Below are 15,772 nucleotides of genomic sequence, written 5' to 3'. Positions count from 1 at the left end.
CTCTCTCTCTCTCTCTCTCTCTCTCTCTCTCTCGTCTCTTGGCTTTTTATCTCTCTATCTCTTCTGACCTCCCACTCTCTGTTTTATGTTCTCCTTTGCCAGCAGTTACCGTAACAAAGGAGAATTTTCGCCTCCACAAAGGAGTTCCATAGACGATAACTGAAATTTTACAAAAAATTGCACTTAACTGTTTGGTTTATAGCAGGATGAGTTGTCCGTAGACTATTTAATTTACTATTCCAAATGAATGAGAATAATAAATCCGTCATCTACACTGAGTTAGTGGTTCGAAACAATGTGAGACGGAATGTAAGCGGCATGACCCAACCCCTTTAGAAGCAACATTAAATCTGTTTTTAATGGGTCGGAGTAACTAAATGTGCCAAACTAAATGTGCCGTGGCATGCCATGATTTTGGCCACACTAGACCATCTAGTTGCACCCCACTAAGAATCGTGAAACAAGCCACCAGAAAAGTGAACCACCACGACAACTCCGCCAATCCTAAACCACCGTTACCAGTCACACATATTTGACCACATGTGCGGCCAAAACCACTTCATCCACTTCAATACATTTGAGGTTTTGACGCGCTCAAGTTATATAAATGCTAAATGTGAGAACTCTAACACTTCCACATAATGATTCCACACATCTAATGTGATGAAATGTCATTTTAATATAACTAGGTTTCCTCTGCGTCCTACGGACGCGACATAACCCCCTTGGCTAACGCCATAACATTAAATATAATCGTAGGAATATTGTAACTTATTTAGTGGAGAGATACCAACCGACTAATTTAGTGGAAGATTTGTTGGAGAAATCGTGAGAGAGAAAAGTAGAATGAGAAGAAAGTGGAGCAGTAGTTATTTTAGAAAAGATTGAATTAGTGCCACTATTACCCTTCCCTTTCAAGCCTATTTACATAAAAAAGGGATTTATACCAGCTGTCGGATGTGATCTTTATCAAACTCCCAACAGAAATGGACGACCAAACTTATCCCTCCTCTAACGGACTGAGCTGTTTTATTATAATAGATTTTGTCCCATGACATGACAGTTCAACATGTGATTTTTAATATGCCACATCCACATATGAGGTTTAACTTCATGTGAAGAATTCGAAAATCTAACCCCCACCGTCTAGTTTGTCAAAATTAAAGCGAATTGCCACGACCCAATAAGGATACTAACACGTCTATAGTTGCTATCAAACGGACGTGGGCAAATGTTTGTCATGACCATGTCGCGACACAACCCTTTTTGTAGTCGTGCCAAATGATTATGTGGCATGTCTGGCACCCCATAGACATTTCAAAGGGTCATGCACGTGCGTGTAACACATGTTCCGTTGTGAACCAATATACCGAATATGAAAATTCTTTATTATTGAGGCGTGGCCATATCACAAAATCTGGCCATGCCACGACACTGCTCATTTTATGGGTGTAACGAATGATCTTGTGGCATGGCTAGCACGCCATAGGCGTCCCATGGGTCGTGATGTCGTGTCGACATGGCCCGTTCTGAACCACAACAATGATTTTGAGTTTGAAAAATTCTCTAGTTAGCGAAAATTCTATCCCATATTAAACATGATTTTGGAAATGTTCTCATTCATAATCACATTTATTTTAGGGACGGCCAAACATGTAATAGAGTTGGAGCTCATCACTTATTAATGAAACTTGGAGTGAAAATCGGCCATCTCGACTACTACACTATCTCTTTGATCACAGATGTTATTTTCACCGATCTTGTGTGTTTTTTACTTAATTTCTTCTCCAATATCTCAGATCTTGCTCTGATTGCTCTGAGATATAGTTAGTATTTCAGAATTTGATTTGTTGATATTGTTATTGTTGTTGTTTTCTTTGTTGTTTGCTTATTGAATTAACAGTTGCTCTAGAACTCTTTCATCTAGGTCTTGTTTCTAATGACTGATGTCTATGACTTTACTAGAAACCTAGAATATTTAAAATTCAATTAATGCAGGTCCGCTACCCGTCCGAGCGAGGTCCGCCCACTACCCGACAGTCTGCTCGCTACCCAATAGGGCACCCGCTCCAGATCCGCGTAAGAGCCTATAAATAGGTCTCTTACACAGACCAAAAGAGAAAACCCTAATCTCTGCCTCTCTCTCTCTCTCTCTCTCCCCCCGCCCCCCCCCCCACCCCCCCACCCCCCCACCTTCTGTAGTCTCTATATTTCCCTCAACTTAAGTTCTATAACATGTGACATCTCGTAGTTATGTTTCAGAAAGTTGATAGTAATCACGTCTCGTCATTTCAATTCTACCATCCTCTGGAAAAGGGTCGCCTTGTTTGGCTGTGGTGGTTTGCGGCTGCTCGGCTGTGGTGGTTTGCGGCTGCTCGGCTGGGGTGGTTTGCGGCTGCTCGACTGTGGTGGTTTGCGGCTGCTCGGCTGTGGTGGTTTGCTTTTGCCGGTGTGGTGGTTTGCTTTTGCCGTGGCAGTTTGGGATTGGCTCAGCCCATATTTGATTTCGGGGCCAGCCCATAGGCTTATTTCGGGGCAAGCCCATTGTTGATTTCTGGTCAAGCCCGTTGTTGATTTCTGGTCAAAGCCCGTTGTTGATTTCTGGTCAAAGCCCGTTGTTGATTTCTGGGCAATCGGGTCCTAAGGACAGGTAAATTTCAAATTAGCCTTTGTTCACAAGGGTATTCTTGTTTATTGATTATGACCGTTAGGCTCGTTAGGCTCTTTACCGTTAGCAATTTTAAACTATTTTTATTCCGAAGGGTATTCTTGTCCTTCTGATTATGACCGTTTGGATCTTTACCGTTAGATAAGATAATTTTAAACTAGTTTTTATTCACAATGGTATTCTTGTGTTTCTGTTATTTGATTATTACCGTTCGGCTCATTACCGTTATATAAAATTCAAGTTGAAAAATTTGAAATGTCATTACAACTCTTCACGTTTTCTCTCTCTCTCTCTCTCTCTCTCTCTCTCTCTCTCTTCTGTGATCCGTCTCTCTTTCTTCTCTGATCTGTCTCTCTCTCTTCTCTGATCTCTCTCACTCTTCTCTGATCTGTCTCTCTCACTCTTCTCTGATCTGTCTCTCTCACTCTTTTCTGATCTGTCTCTCTTTTACCCTCTCTCTCCATCTTGAATCATTCTCAAGATGGAAGGAAACCTGAATGTGAGACCACCCCATGTTTTTCAGCCCCTCAATTTACAATCTCAATTAGGCTACGCCCATGACAAAAATTATTTTGTTGTTATGTACTTTGTGACGACTAGTACTGCAGAAGCTGCTTTAAGCCCCATGGAGATAATTGAAATCTCGTCTGCCATTGTTGATTGTAAAAGTGCTCAGATACTTCATATATTTCACCAATATGTAAAGCCTAGTATAAACCCTGAGCTTAGTTATCATTGTAGAATGCTTACTGGAGTAACTCAAGAACAGGTAGATTTAGTGTATTATTTAAACGTGAACTGTAGTTTTGATACGTGAACAGTATTTTTATATAAAATATCAAATTTTCAAATTATATAGTGTTTTTATCAGGTTAACAATGGAGATGATTTAAGGCTGGCATTAGAGAAACTCTCATATTGGCTAGATACAAACAACGCTGTGGGTGATAAAATGTTGACAGTAACCTGGGGTAATGACTGTGATGATATAATCATCCCGGAATGTTTACTAAAAAGTATTTGGATTCCGGTCTACTTAAAGAGGTAAGGGTTTAAAGTCTTTTGCTTTGTTTTATATATCTTTGACTTAGATTGTAACTTACTCTGTTTTATACATCTTGACTTAGATTGTAACTTACTGTATAAAATTCTGTTTTAGGTGGTTACATCTAAAATCGGTTTTTGCGGATCGATTTCGTACACAAGAACCAACCATGAACGCTGCATGCCGTCTTTTAGATCTAGAATATAATGTTGGCCCATCTGCTGTTAATAAATCTGCAAACATCTCTAATCTTTTAACAAAGATGATACAATTAGGATTTAGACTTCAGATAAAGGACAGTAGCAACTCTCTTTGGCAGCTCGCTCGTCCCATTGGTTTGCAACAGCAGCAACCGCATCAGCAGCAGCAACAGCAGCAGCAGCAGCAGCAACACCCTCGTCCACAGGGGTTTGCAGCTCGTCCATTTGCAGCTCGTCCATTTGCAGCTCGTCCACAGGGGTTTGCAGCTCGTCCTCAGCAGCAACATCCAGTCGTAATGTGTGAATGTCAAGTTCCTGCACGGAGGACGCAATCGCACCGGCCCGGGCCAAACTACGGAAATTGGTTCTATGGGTGTGGAAGGTACAACAGTTTAAATGGACGTGTATGCGACCATTTCGTATGGGAACATAATCTTGAACAAATGCCTTAGTTGGTGCTTTCACTGCCTCTCTGTCTCTACATTCTGGTAGGATTCTTCTCTGCCTTAGTTGGTGCTTTCACTGCCTCTCTGTCTCTACATTTTGGTCAGGATTCTTTTAACATACAATTTTGCTTTACATAGCTTGCATGCTACTTGATATAATATTACTCTTCCTGTTGCTTTACCTTCCTCAGTCAATTATATGTTGGCTTGATTCCATATGTAAATCTAATAATGTTTGCTAGAAAACAGATTAGTGAGAAAAGCCTTGTCTTTAGGCTGCTTTGATTTGCTTTAGTGTACTGTGGTTCCAAAAAGAAAGGGCTTTTGCTTATTGTAATGCAGAGTTGACAGAGTTTAAGATTTTCTTCATTCAATTTCTTATAGCGTTTCTGTATGTTATGCATCACAGTTTGCCATAGGAAGAATGACTTTGGATATTGTTAGGTTCATAACAAGGTTGCCCTGCTTGAAGGGCACTGCAATTTGCCATCCCTTGCCCACAAGCCCAATCCAAGCCCGATCTTAGTGCATTAGAATCGGCATCTGGCTTCGCAACACAAAACAAACCTGATTCAGATGAATTTGTAATCACTGGAGTACCCAAAGGCAAAGAATATACAGAAGTTCCATTCGTAAAAAATAAACCCCAATTCTTCTCGGAAATGGGTCCTGGCCGCTTATCCTCATTAAACAGCTCATAAATGTATGTATTGACGGGCATTTGTGGCCGACTAGGAGGCCCAGAATTATTAAGTACCCGACGGATTAGATTTCCATTATAGGCCCGTGAATTCTCCACCGTGGCATCATGTTCATTTGCTCCACCTAGCCAAGGCCAACCCGTTTCAGTCACAGTAATCGAAATGTCAGAAAAATTTAAAGCTTCCATGGAGTAATAAGCAGCATCAACCATGGCATCAAACATGCTACTATAATGAAAAAGGGTATTAGAATCCACAATCTGTTTCGATGTAGGTAGCGGTCGGGAAAGAGCGTAATCAATGGGGAAAATACCATTTGAATTGATGTAGTCAAAATAAGGGTAAGCATTTAGCATGTAAAAAGATTGGGTATTCTTCAAAAATTGGAGAAACTGATACATCGTCGAGTTCCATGAAGAATTAAAGGTGGCGGTTGAGGGTGGAAACGACTTAGGAATTATGTCCATAGATTGAGGACTTGAAACTTTGACTTGGAAATTGAGATTGGAAGCCACAAGAGCTCGATGAAGATTGTTCATGGCGGAAACCAGCACAGGAGCAGCATGAGGAATTGTACTAAGAACCTCACTACCAACAGCTATGGCTGTTATATTGATATCGGGAATATATGGTGCAACATTCTTATTAATCCAAGCTGCCGCTATTGATGGTTTTTGTCCAATTCCAAGAACTTCCTCGTTGGTGACCCCTACCATGACTTCGATGCTCGTGTTTGCTAGGGCATTTAACATTCGACGATCCGCATCAAAAAGTCGGACATGGGTGATTTGATGAGCTTTGAGAATGGCTACCACATCTATAGCCGAGGGCAAATTTGTCATATCAGTGCCGATGTTCATTCCAACAAATGCACCTACAATTACGAAAGATTTTTCACCAAGTAGGCCAAAAGATGTGTATGGAAAAAAAAAAAAGAGAAATCAAGCTTGTCAAAAGAGGAAATGCAGAAAGAAATGAAGTTCATATCCATGAATAATTTCAGAAACATTGAAATACCTGATGCACCAGATAACATAAAGATTAGTAGAAGAATCATGTTTGTCTGCCATTTTTCAGGCGACATTCGGCCTAGGATATTTCGACAGACAGCTTCACAACTGCCCTAGCTGGTAAATCAAGCTATTGATGATGAGGAATCCTGGAAAGACAAACAAAATATAGTTGATAAACAAAGCCATATACCTTTAAGGAGACATCAAAAGAAAGGATAATTACATCTTAATCTAGATGCTAGTAAAATCAAGAAATGAGATGCAAGTAACAAATGAACATCAAGAAAATATAACCTAGCTGCCTTTAACTTGAAGGTCACAAATACCTGATATCTGAATGTTTTATAATCAGACAGAGTGAGACTAGCAAAAATATCAAAATTGGAAAGAGGTAAAACAACAGAAATTAAGCACATCAAGAAAGAACCCTAGATGAAAAACCAATAAAGAATGACTAAACTCACAAAACCCAGAGGCAGAAACCCATGAACCATCAGATAGAAAGAAAAAAAGCATACTCTTTGTATATGGGATAAAAGAGATCGAGTAACCTGATACAGCTTCACTAGCTCAGAGAGAAGAAGAGAATTATAGTCTCTTCAAAAGCAATTCCAATCAGAGTTGAGTCTAAAATGGGTATAATGAAAAGTGGGAAGGAATATTTGGCAAAGATTTTGAAACCCCACCACCAAGTCATTAACTTTACAATGGTAGATGAACAGCTGAAGAAAGTTCTAGGAAGTCAATTTCATTAATATTGAAGTGCTTAAACATTAGGAGGAAGATTTATAATACAAAAAGTAACAAAGCCCATTACCTCTTTCCATCTTGCTTTTCTGTAATCAAATTTCTCATAAACAAATGAAGAAAAAAAGAGAGAAACTTTTCAGGTCTTGCTGTTACTTTTTTGAAGTGTAAAAGTTCATAATTTAGTTCATAATTTTATGCTTTTATACATTTTTGTTTTTTTCCCTATCTGTCTTTTTCATAGACCACATTTTCTGTCTGGAAGAGACATCTTTTCATGGTTGTGAATGCTGACTGGCCTTTACTCTGGGATAGTGGATAATACTTCAAAACCAGAGTATTGACTTGTTTATATGGTCGGGCCATTCGCCCAGTCTGTTTGAACCCACCTTCGAGTTTTGAGTGTCCATCTACTCTAATAGACTCAAGTGTCCATGACGAGTTTCAAATTCTCCGGGTTTTTTTTTCTGTCCCCAATGATGGTTTTGGGTACGAGTTACAAAATGAAATATTGTTAGTTTTGTCAACCAGCGCCTGTAGCTCAGTGGATAGAGCGTCTGTTTCCTAAGCAGAAAGTCGTAGGTTCGACCCCTACCTGGCGCGGGTCTTTTTTTAAGCCAATTTTATCCTTCTTCATTCTTGTGGTGAATTTCTCTTGGAATGGAAAATCCACATCCCGCACTTCAGAGCAACTTTTCGTGAATTCATCCATCCAGGAATTGCTATGAATGGAAAATCTCTCTCTATGTAAAATCAAGGAGTGAACTTCGATTTCGGTGGAAATTTCCGTCGGTCCAAAAGTGGAAACGTTTTGTGGAAATGTTTCGGTCTGTGTAGAAATCTTACAAATCTGTCGAAATTTTATTATCTTTATTAAAGTTTGTTTAGCATGAAAGGTTGTATCTTGGAGGCCTAATATTCAATAAAATAGAAGTTAAAGAGCTAATATCACTTATTCACCCCCTAATAACCCAGAAATAGTTAGTTTAGGGGGGTAAATGTTCTTAAATTTCCATTCTGTTAATTGGAGGGTTATATGTCAAAAAAAATTCAGGGGTTAAATAATAATTAGTATTAAATTTCTAAAGCACCCGTACAAAGTGTTACTAGCACCCTCGAAGGCTTAGGGTCAGTGAGAAAGTGGGTGCCAATGACAGTTTCTAGAGGGGCTTTTAGACTTATAATTTTAAAACCCTAATCCTTTTCTTCTTCAGCAGTCGTAACCCTTTCTTCTCCTTCTTCCCCATCTGAAACCCTAATCCAGTTTTCTTCTTCTTCACCTCTAAAATCACCTTAAAATATGAAATCATAGAAATCAAGAAGATAAGAAGAAGAAATCATGAACATACGATGAATTAACCAGGTTTTTCTTTAATCTTTCAAAATCTCTGAACTATTTCGAAATTTCCATAGATTTCGGTCGAAATCTCGATTTTTTTGGACGAAATTTTACACGAAAATCATGTAGATGTGTTTTTACTTTGAATGGTTGAAAAACCGAAATATTTCGGTCACGTCGACCGAAATTTTTCGAAATTTCATTCCTTGTGTAAAAGAGCTTTCTCTGCACTATCCAATTTCCAACTAACCCAACCCTAATATAGTCGGGGTAATGTCAGAACCCAAATCCAGTTTCCCTTTTTTCTTTATTTGTTGTGAATTTGTGATGTTCCCATCTAGATAATGGTCCAAAACCAGATTAAATAACCCAACATGCTCCGATCTTCTATTTCTGAACTTCCCTATCTAAGGGATTGTAGACACCAGGTGATTTGGGTGTTCTTAATACCAGCTATAAATCTTATGCAAGTAACAAAAAGAAAAATAATCTAAAACCAATACCAACAGAATAGCAATATCACAAATAAACTGTCAAAGTTTAAGCAACAATCAAAAGAAACAAAGAGATGGTGATTTCGACGATAAAACGATTACACAATTGATATAAGAAAAACGAATTAAGCACGACGAAATCCGATAGAAAATCTACTCTCAATAATCTTCACCTTCATCATCTTCCTCAACACCTTCTGCACCGACTTCCTCATAATCTTTCTCTAGAGCTGCCAAATCTTCCCTGGCTTCTGAGAATTCTCCTTCTTCCATACCTTCACCAACATACCAGTGAACAAATGCACGCTTCGAGTACATGAGATCGAACTTGTGGTCGATACGTGAGAATACTTCAGCAACTGCTGTGTTGTTACTGATCATGCATACTGCACGTTGTACCTTAGCTAGATCACCGCCTGGTACAACTGTTGGTGGCTGGTAGTTGATTCCGCACTTGAAACCAGTTGGGCACCTGAAAATATACATTATTCACCATTTCAGTACATACTAGGATGAAGGAAACAGTGTGTAGAAAGCTAAGCAGTTGGGAGCGCAATCTGCTCGGGATTGGACAAGGACCATAACAATCCTCACCCATCCAAGCAGGGTAAAACATTCTTCTCGATCTTCCACTAACCCCTATATATGTGTGTGTGTGTGTGTGTGTGTGTGTGTGTGTGCATGTATCTGTGCCTGTATGTGTGTGTGTTGAGTGCATATATGCCCAAGACTGCCGGCCTACCCCAGTCCCAATCCGATCCACCAGACACTCAGGTGGAACGGGCGATCCAAACTACTTGGGTGGTGTTTGCTCTTTTCTCGTTGTCTGAATCTGACCCCTCTGACTTGTGTACATCTAAATCTTCTGACAAACTCAGCCCAAGTCATTCAGACGAGTCACACAAAAACAGTCTGAAATCTGACTCTGGTCAAATGAGAGCTTGAGACCTCAAGGCTGAGTCAGATTTGGCTTAGGGAGAAACAAACACTACCTAATAGTGTAGGTGCATGTCATATTCAATGTTTCGGATATTATATATAAAATTTCATTTTACTTACCAGTCAACAAATTGAACCGTCCTTTTGGTCTTAATAGTGCCAACAGCAGCATTGACATCCTTTGGAACAACATCTCCACGGTACATCAAACAGCAAGCCATGTATTTCCCATGCCTAGGATCACACTTGGCCATCATACTTGAAGGTTCAAACACTGCACTAGTGATCTCAGGAATTGATAGCTGTTCATGGTATGCCTTCTCCGTTGAAATGACAGGGGCATATGATGAGAGCATGAAATGAATCCTGGGGTACGGTACAAGGTTGGTCTGGAATTCTGTAACGTCGACATTGATAGCTCCATCGAACCTCAAGGAAGTAGTCAAAGATGATATAACCTGAGATATCAATCGGTTCAGGTTTGTGTACGTTGGCCTCTCAATGTCCAGGGATCTCCTGCAAATGTCGTAAATTGCTTCATTGTCCAAAAGAACTGACACATCAGTGTGTTCCAACAATGAGTGAGTAGATAGGACACTGTTATAAGGTTCCACAACTGCAGTCGAAACCTGAAATGCAGAATAGTTCAGCATGAGTATATTAATAAATACTGGCAAGATATTTTTCACCTAAGTTATTACTTGTGCCTATCTGAACCTGTTGATTGGTCTCAATGAGGATCTCTTGGAGTCGGTAAAGTACAAGAAAAGGTCTGGTATGACTTTCTTTGAACAATTAAAGATTTATATGGCAATGGTAACATCTTTGGTGGTACAACCAAAGCCAATATAAGAAAAAGGAATAATACTGGTAGTAAAGTACCTGGGGTGAGGGATAGATGGTGAAACCAATCTTAGATTTCTTTCCGTAATCGACAGACAAGCGCTCCAACAGAAGGGAACCCAAACCAGAACCAGTACCACCACCTACAGCACTAAACACCAGAAATCCTTGCAATCCGGTGCAGTTGTCAGCTAATTTCCTAACTCGGTCAAGGCATAGGTCGACGATTTCCTTCCCAACTGCAGATCATAATAAAACCGGTAAGAAGAAAGAGAACAGAACAATAGTTGGGCAGTTCTAAGTATTACAGAGAGCTTGCCTGTATAATGTCCTCTTGCAAAGTTATTAGCAGCATCTTCTTTGCCAGAAATAAGTTGTTCAGGGTGGAAAAGTTGTCGGTAAGTTCCAGTCCTGACTTCGTCAATCACTGTAGGTTCTAGATCAACAAATATAGCTCTTGGTACATGCTTGCCGGAACCAGTCTCACTGAAGAAGGTGTTGAAAGCATCATGTGCTTCTCCTACCGTAGTATCACTATAAAGAAAAAAAACACCGTTAAATATACTTAGTTTACCGAATTTTTTCTGAGAACGCATAAATAGACACGTAAGCAGTTCCATTCGTTATAATTCTTTTTTTCTGACTGCATAAACTTCCACTCGATTAGGCTCAATAGAACGACTCAGTTAAAATCAAAACACATGATCTCATCAATATGTAACTACTGTTTTATCACGACAAACACAAAAACAGACAAAATTATATTTCTTCTCGAAGAACTAAGAAGATTTTTCAAAATCCAGAGTATTGTGAAGTGGGTACAAGTTACCTAAACAATGCAGCTATAGAACCTTACATTATACTCAGATACAAGTATGCCGATTGACATAATTCCACGCATATCACAATAAATCAATCTTGGACAGTAAAACATATAGTTGTACGAGAGTATAGAGTGCTAAATTTACATCCAAGTTCCCTTCGCCAAGTAAAACATTTATATGCTTCGATCAGCCAAGATTGTAAGTTTGGGAACGTAATAAGTGTCCTTCAAAAGATCCAACAAGATATCCAAACACAAAACACCCTAAATAAGAAAGTATATATCAGCTGATTTGGAATTTCTACCCAACTCTACAAAGAATGGATGAAACGGAAACAAGAGGAAGAGAAAAACAAACGTAGACAACTTTTTACCTCCAGTATCTAAACTATATCCTACATCTCCGATCTACACAAACAAGATGCAAGAACTCTAACTTGTCTGTAGATCCCAAAGGAAAATGATAAAGTAAATAACCCTAAAGTATGATGGAAAGAGACACTCAACCATACATATGACCTAGAAACAAATACACAAGGAAATCGTTGGAGATTGCAAATGAAAACAATAAAACGTGTTGAGAAATATCAACATGAAGATATACTCTCATCATCCAATTCAAAGAACTCCGACAAGTTCGGTCAATCCAGATTCCAGAACGCTTAAGATCCTATCATTGGCCGATTTCAGATCTATCTAAACCAATCTAACCCTTTACCTGACTAAAAATAAACCCATTAATCAAATCCAACGGAAGAACACGGTATCCCACGGTGAAGATCGCTATCAATATTGAATCTACTAATGACAATAATTGGGGATCGAGATCTAACATTAGAGATCCAAACAAGTTCCATTTGTTAATCAAATTACTGCAACTTCCTCTCAAGATTAGGTGGAAAGATCTATGATCCATCAATCAACCAAATCCGATCTAGTTTTTACTTCTACCTTCTCTCAAATCACCTAATACTATCAAATCCAATGTAAAATAGAATGTATTAACATAATGTAGATCTGTATTAAGATCAAAGATACAAAATGACGAGATTAGCAAACCGACACAGATCAAAGCTTCGATTCACAAAATGTCTGCAACTTACTATCAAATTAAGGTGATAAGATCGAAGATCGATCAATTAAAAACACAAAACTCGATCTCATTTTACAATTAACATCAAATGATCAATAAATCAAAACAAACTCCAAATAAGATCGAATATTAAACCCGATTAAACATCAAAGAGTGGATATAAATTACCTAGGCATTGTTCCATCAGGTTGAATTCCATGTTCGAGACAATAAAGCTCCCAACATGAATTACCGACTTGAATTCCAGCTTGTCCAATATGAAGACTGATAATCTCTCTCATTTTTAGATCTTGTGATTATCTCTTCGAACAGATTAAAAACGCCTCTCTCTTTCTCTCTCTAGATTTCGATCTGGTTTTTTCTTCTTCACTGAACAAGCAGGAAGAGAGAGAGGGAGAGAAGGCGGTGGGAGAAATGAAACCTTTTCTAGATTATTGACAATTAAATTAGATTTTATAAAATTTTGGGGTCCGAACGGAAGATGCTTTTTCCAGCACTACCCTTCTGGCTGCCAGCCAATTTGTGGGGCCAATAAACTACCTGTTGTCATTGGACCCCCCAATTTGAGTAACTGACGGTTCTTGTTTTACTCGATTATAGGGACCGTTTCGTTATTACTATAATTGAATAGACTAAATAAGTAAATATAATTTTGAAATAGGGCTTAAATGATAGTTTCAGTAGTTTTGTGCTATGTCCCAATTATGTAATTTCAATTTGACCCCAAAATTTTTGACCGACTCAATATTATGGACCCCAATATTTGTCAATGTCCAAAAATGACCTCCAATACCTTGTTACTGTTAGCCAATTTTTATGGTTTATTTTATCATTCTTTTTTTACCCTTTCTTTCATAAGTACTTTCCTTCGTATCTTTTCTCCCTTCATCTTTTCTCTCTTTATTCTTTGTCGAAGTAAGTAGATACGAGACGGTCGACGACCATCTATCATAGGCATTCATTAGAAACTAAAAAATAAACAAAAATTCGTCAATCTTGTCCCTTTCCCCCTCCCATCAATCTTGAATCTATCATTCATCTTATTATGCTTTAAAAGATGACCTTAAGATTCTTTATATGACTTTTAAAATCCAAAAAAAATATTATGACGAAACAGAACTTATTCAAATCATGATGTCTCTACGTCTGATGCATTCATGATCTATCCTTATCGTATAATGAAAGTAATGGCTTTTATAATCCACTCATAAAAAAAAAATCAATGGTTGGCCAAGATATAAAAGCAATGCAGTTTTGAGAAGCTGACCTAATTGATGGCATGTCATTTGAACCTATTGGTTCAATTAACTCTCAAAATAAGGACACTCGGACCCCATTAAGGCAAACGGACGGCTCTTACTTGGGTTATAGTTCTTGTTTAATGCATGAATCTTTAATAAGTGAAACCGACTTCACTTGAGTAGTAGTAACATTTATGTGCATATATCTGCACATGTCCAAACCTGCCCATATCCCAAAAAAATGAATATTTAAAAATAATAATGTGTGAATATTTAATATCAAAGACAGTAGTACATGATGATGGTAGAAATACAATCCAACATGTCTAATGGGTTTGCATGCTACTGTGCCATTTAAACATTATAAAAATGGAAAGACAACCACATAAGCATGTGTGGTGGGATGGAATATCTCATTCACATGGGGACTGATGGCCTTGCATGTTGCTAGTTGAGGTCAATCCTAGTCAAAGTCTGGGGAAGACTTTTTTTCCTTCAGAAGTTATTTTTTTCTTTTTGTTAAAATTTGTTAAGAAGTTTTGAGTAAGAATTTTGATGGAAATTGACAAATAGTGCAAAAAGAACCCGAAAAGATCTTACTAGGAAAAGATGTTACAGGCTACTTTTTTATTCTTTTTGTCAGAAAACTACGGAAGTGACAATCAATTTTGTTAAACAGTCACAATCTAAGCTAGGGATTGCTTTTAACGAGATTGTCTATAACAACTCTAAGCATTGCCTATTAAATATGCCTTTGATGACTGTTTTCTCCATTTTATGAATGTCTTATACATTTTAAAATGTTAAATGCATTTAAGAGAGTTTTTTTAATAGTCATTTACATCTAACTATGTCAAGTACATTCAAAAAGTTCTATACCGTCTAAGAAATTGCACAGTGTAAAAACAAATTGAAAAAGAAAAAAAAAAATTAAACTATATACAGTGAATGTCTTATACATTTTCATATGTCTGATGTATTCGAGAGATTTTTTTTTAAATTGTTCTTACGTTTGATTATGTCTAGTACATTTGAAAGTATCTCATACTATATGACACAAATAAGCACATTACAAAACACAAATTTGGAAAAAAAATAGAGGATGTACTATGCATTCGTAAATACCTATATAGTTTCGTAATGTTTTATATTTCAAGAAGTGAAAAATGTTTAGAGAGAAAAAGTATAAATTGGAAAGAGAAAAAATATAGAATAATTGAAATTTTTTGAGTTATTATATTTTGGAGAGACAAATTAACAATTAGAGAGAAAAAAAATTGAAGCGTGACTTTAAAGAGAGAGAGGCGTGATTTTAGAGAGTATGTATTTCAGTTTAGAGAAAGAAAAAAAATCACTCGTCATTATTCTAGTAGATGACAAATATATGATTATGCAGAAAGCACCCACAAAACGTCTCTTTTCTTTTTTGAATGAGATTTTGGCCACTGACAAATCCGCAATATCGTGTAAAGTATTATATAATTTCTAAATTCATGGTTCTTTATGAAAGGACTCTGACTTGTGGACCGGTAGTTTATTTATTTTCGGACCGGACGAAATCTTATTTTGAAAATTCTTTTTTTTTTTTTTTTTTTTGAATAAAGCTTTCAAATAGATATAACATCCAATGTAAGTTACAAATTCGAGAGAACAAGAATAAGATAACTAATCTAGGATGAGTAAGTGAACTGAAAGGACTAGAAAACTAAATAAGCTCTAGTCAGGAAGCAATGAGCGATTTCGCCAAATTATGAGCCTCCATATTAGAGATTCGGGGACAAAATTGTAATTCGATGTCCACGGTTGATATTTGTCCACGAATCCTCTCTAGATCTCTAGATATTCGCCACGGAGGTTGGCAATTTGGGTCTGATAACATCTCCACCATCGACTTGCAATCCCCTTCTAATATATAAGTCTGAAACCCCAGCTCTTGTCCTAACCAAAACCCTAGCTCAAACGCCTTCATTTTGCTATGAAGAGGCGAAACCGATGGAAACATGATCATCTTTGTCCCTAAAATCTCTCCCAAATGATTTCGAGCAATCGCTCCTGCAGCCGCTTATGGTGGATTGAAAGCACCATCAACATTTATTTTGATTTTGGAAGAAGGAGGAGGCAACCATTGTGATTCCTGTTCATCAACCAGATCAGATGAAATATTAGTCAAAGGAGTAAGT

General features: G+C 37.8%; 3 protein-coding genes and 1 non-coding gene across 10 annotated transcripts; 2 read left to right on the top strand and 2 right to left on the bottom strand.

Moving 5' to 3' along the window:
* Positions 1 to 2,026: 2,026 nt before the first annotated feature.
* On the top strand, positions 2,027 to 4,733 carry LOC147541890 (uncharacterized). The gene is made up of 4 exons (XM_086633619.1): positions 2,027 to 2,650; positions 3,540 to 3,712; positions 3,828 to 4,172; positions 4,609 to 4,733. The coding sequence occupies exons 2-4, from the start codon at positions 3,621 to 3,623 to the stop codon at positions 4,652 to 4,654; spliced, it is 483 nt and encodes a 160-aa protein (XP_086489745.1). The 5' UTR covers positions 2,027 to 2,650; positions 3,540 to 3,620; the 3' UTR covers positions 4,655 to 4,733.
* A 14-nt stretch (positions 4,734 to 4,747) lies between these two features.
* LOC147541889 (glucan endo-1,3-beta-glucosidase 4-like) lies at positions 4,748 to 6,997 on the bottom strand. 7 transcript variants are annotated; one of them, XM_086633616.1, is made up of 4 exons: positions 6,625 to 6,763; positions 6,078 to 6,219; positions 5,117 to 5,934; positions 4,748 to 4,906 (listed from the first exon to the last, which is right to left on the bottom strand). In XM_086633616.1, the coding sequence occupies exons 2-4, from the start codon at positions 6,142 to 6,144 to the stop codon at positions 4,763 to 4,765; spliced, it is 1,029 nt and encodes a 342-aa protein (XP_086489742.1). In that variant the 5' UTR covers positions 6,145 to 6,219; positions 6,625 to 6,763; the 3' UTR covers positions 4,748 to 4,762. The 7 variants fall into 7 exon arrangements, with proteins under 7 accessions (XP_086489742.1, XP_086489738.1, XP_086489737.1 ...); XM_086633618.1 differs by having other exon boundaries at positions 4,845 to 4,926; XM_086633612.1 differs by lacking the exon at positions 6,625 to 6,763 and adding an exon at positions 6,891 to 6,997 and having other exon boundaries at positions 4,748 to 5,934.
* Positions 6,998 to 7,350: 353 nt separating this feature from the next.
* On the top strand, positions 7,351 to 7,423 carry TRNAR-CCU (transfer RNA arginine (anticodon CCU)). The gene has a single exon. It is a non-coding gene; the product is annotated as a tRNA-Arg (tRNA).
* A 1,222-nt stretch (positions 7,424 to 8,645) lies between these two features.
* LOC147541887 (tubulin alpha-5 chain) lies at positions 8,646 to 12,887 on the bottom strand. The gene is made up of 5 exons (XM_086633610.1): positions 12,520 to 12,887; positions 10,755 to 10,969; positions 10,475 to 10,674; positions 9,713 to 10,221; positions 8,646 to 9,125 (listed from the first exon to the last, which is right to left on the bottom strand). The coding sequence occupies exons 1-5, from the start codon at positions 12,630 to 12,632 to the stop codon at positions 8,813 to 8,815; spliced, it is 1,350 nt and encodes a 449-aa protein (XP_086489736.1). The 5' UTR covers positions 12,633 to 12,887; the 3' UTR covers positions 8,646 to 8,812.
* Positions 12,888 to 15,772: the final 2,885 nt, after the last annotated feature.

The sequence above is a fragment of the Eschscholzia californica genome, unplaced genomic scaffold, assembly GCF_041429995.1.
Source record: "Eschscholzia californica isolate CP2 unplaced genomic scaffold, dmEscCali1.0.p SCAF_4, whole genome shotgun sequence".
NCBI classification, from domain to species: domain Eukaryota; kingdom Viridiplantae; phylum Streptophyta; class Magnoliopsida; order Ranunculales; family Papaveraceae; genus Eschscholzia; species Eschscholzia californica.
This window is presented reverse-complemented; position numbering and strand designations above follow the sequence as displayed.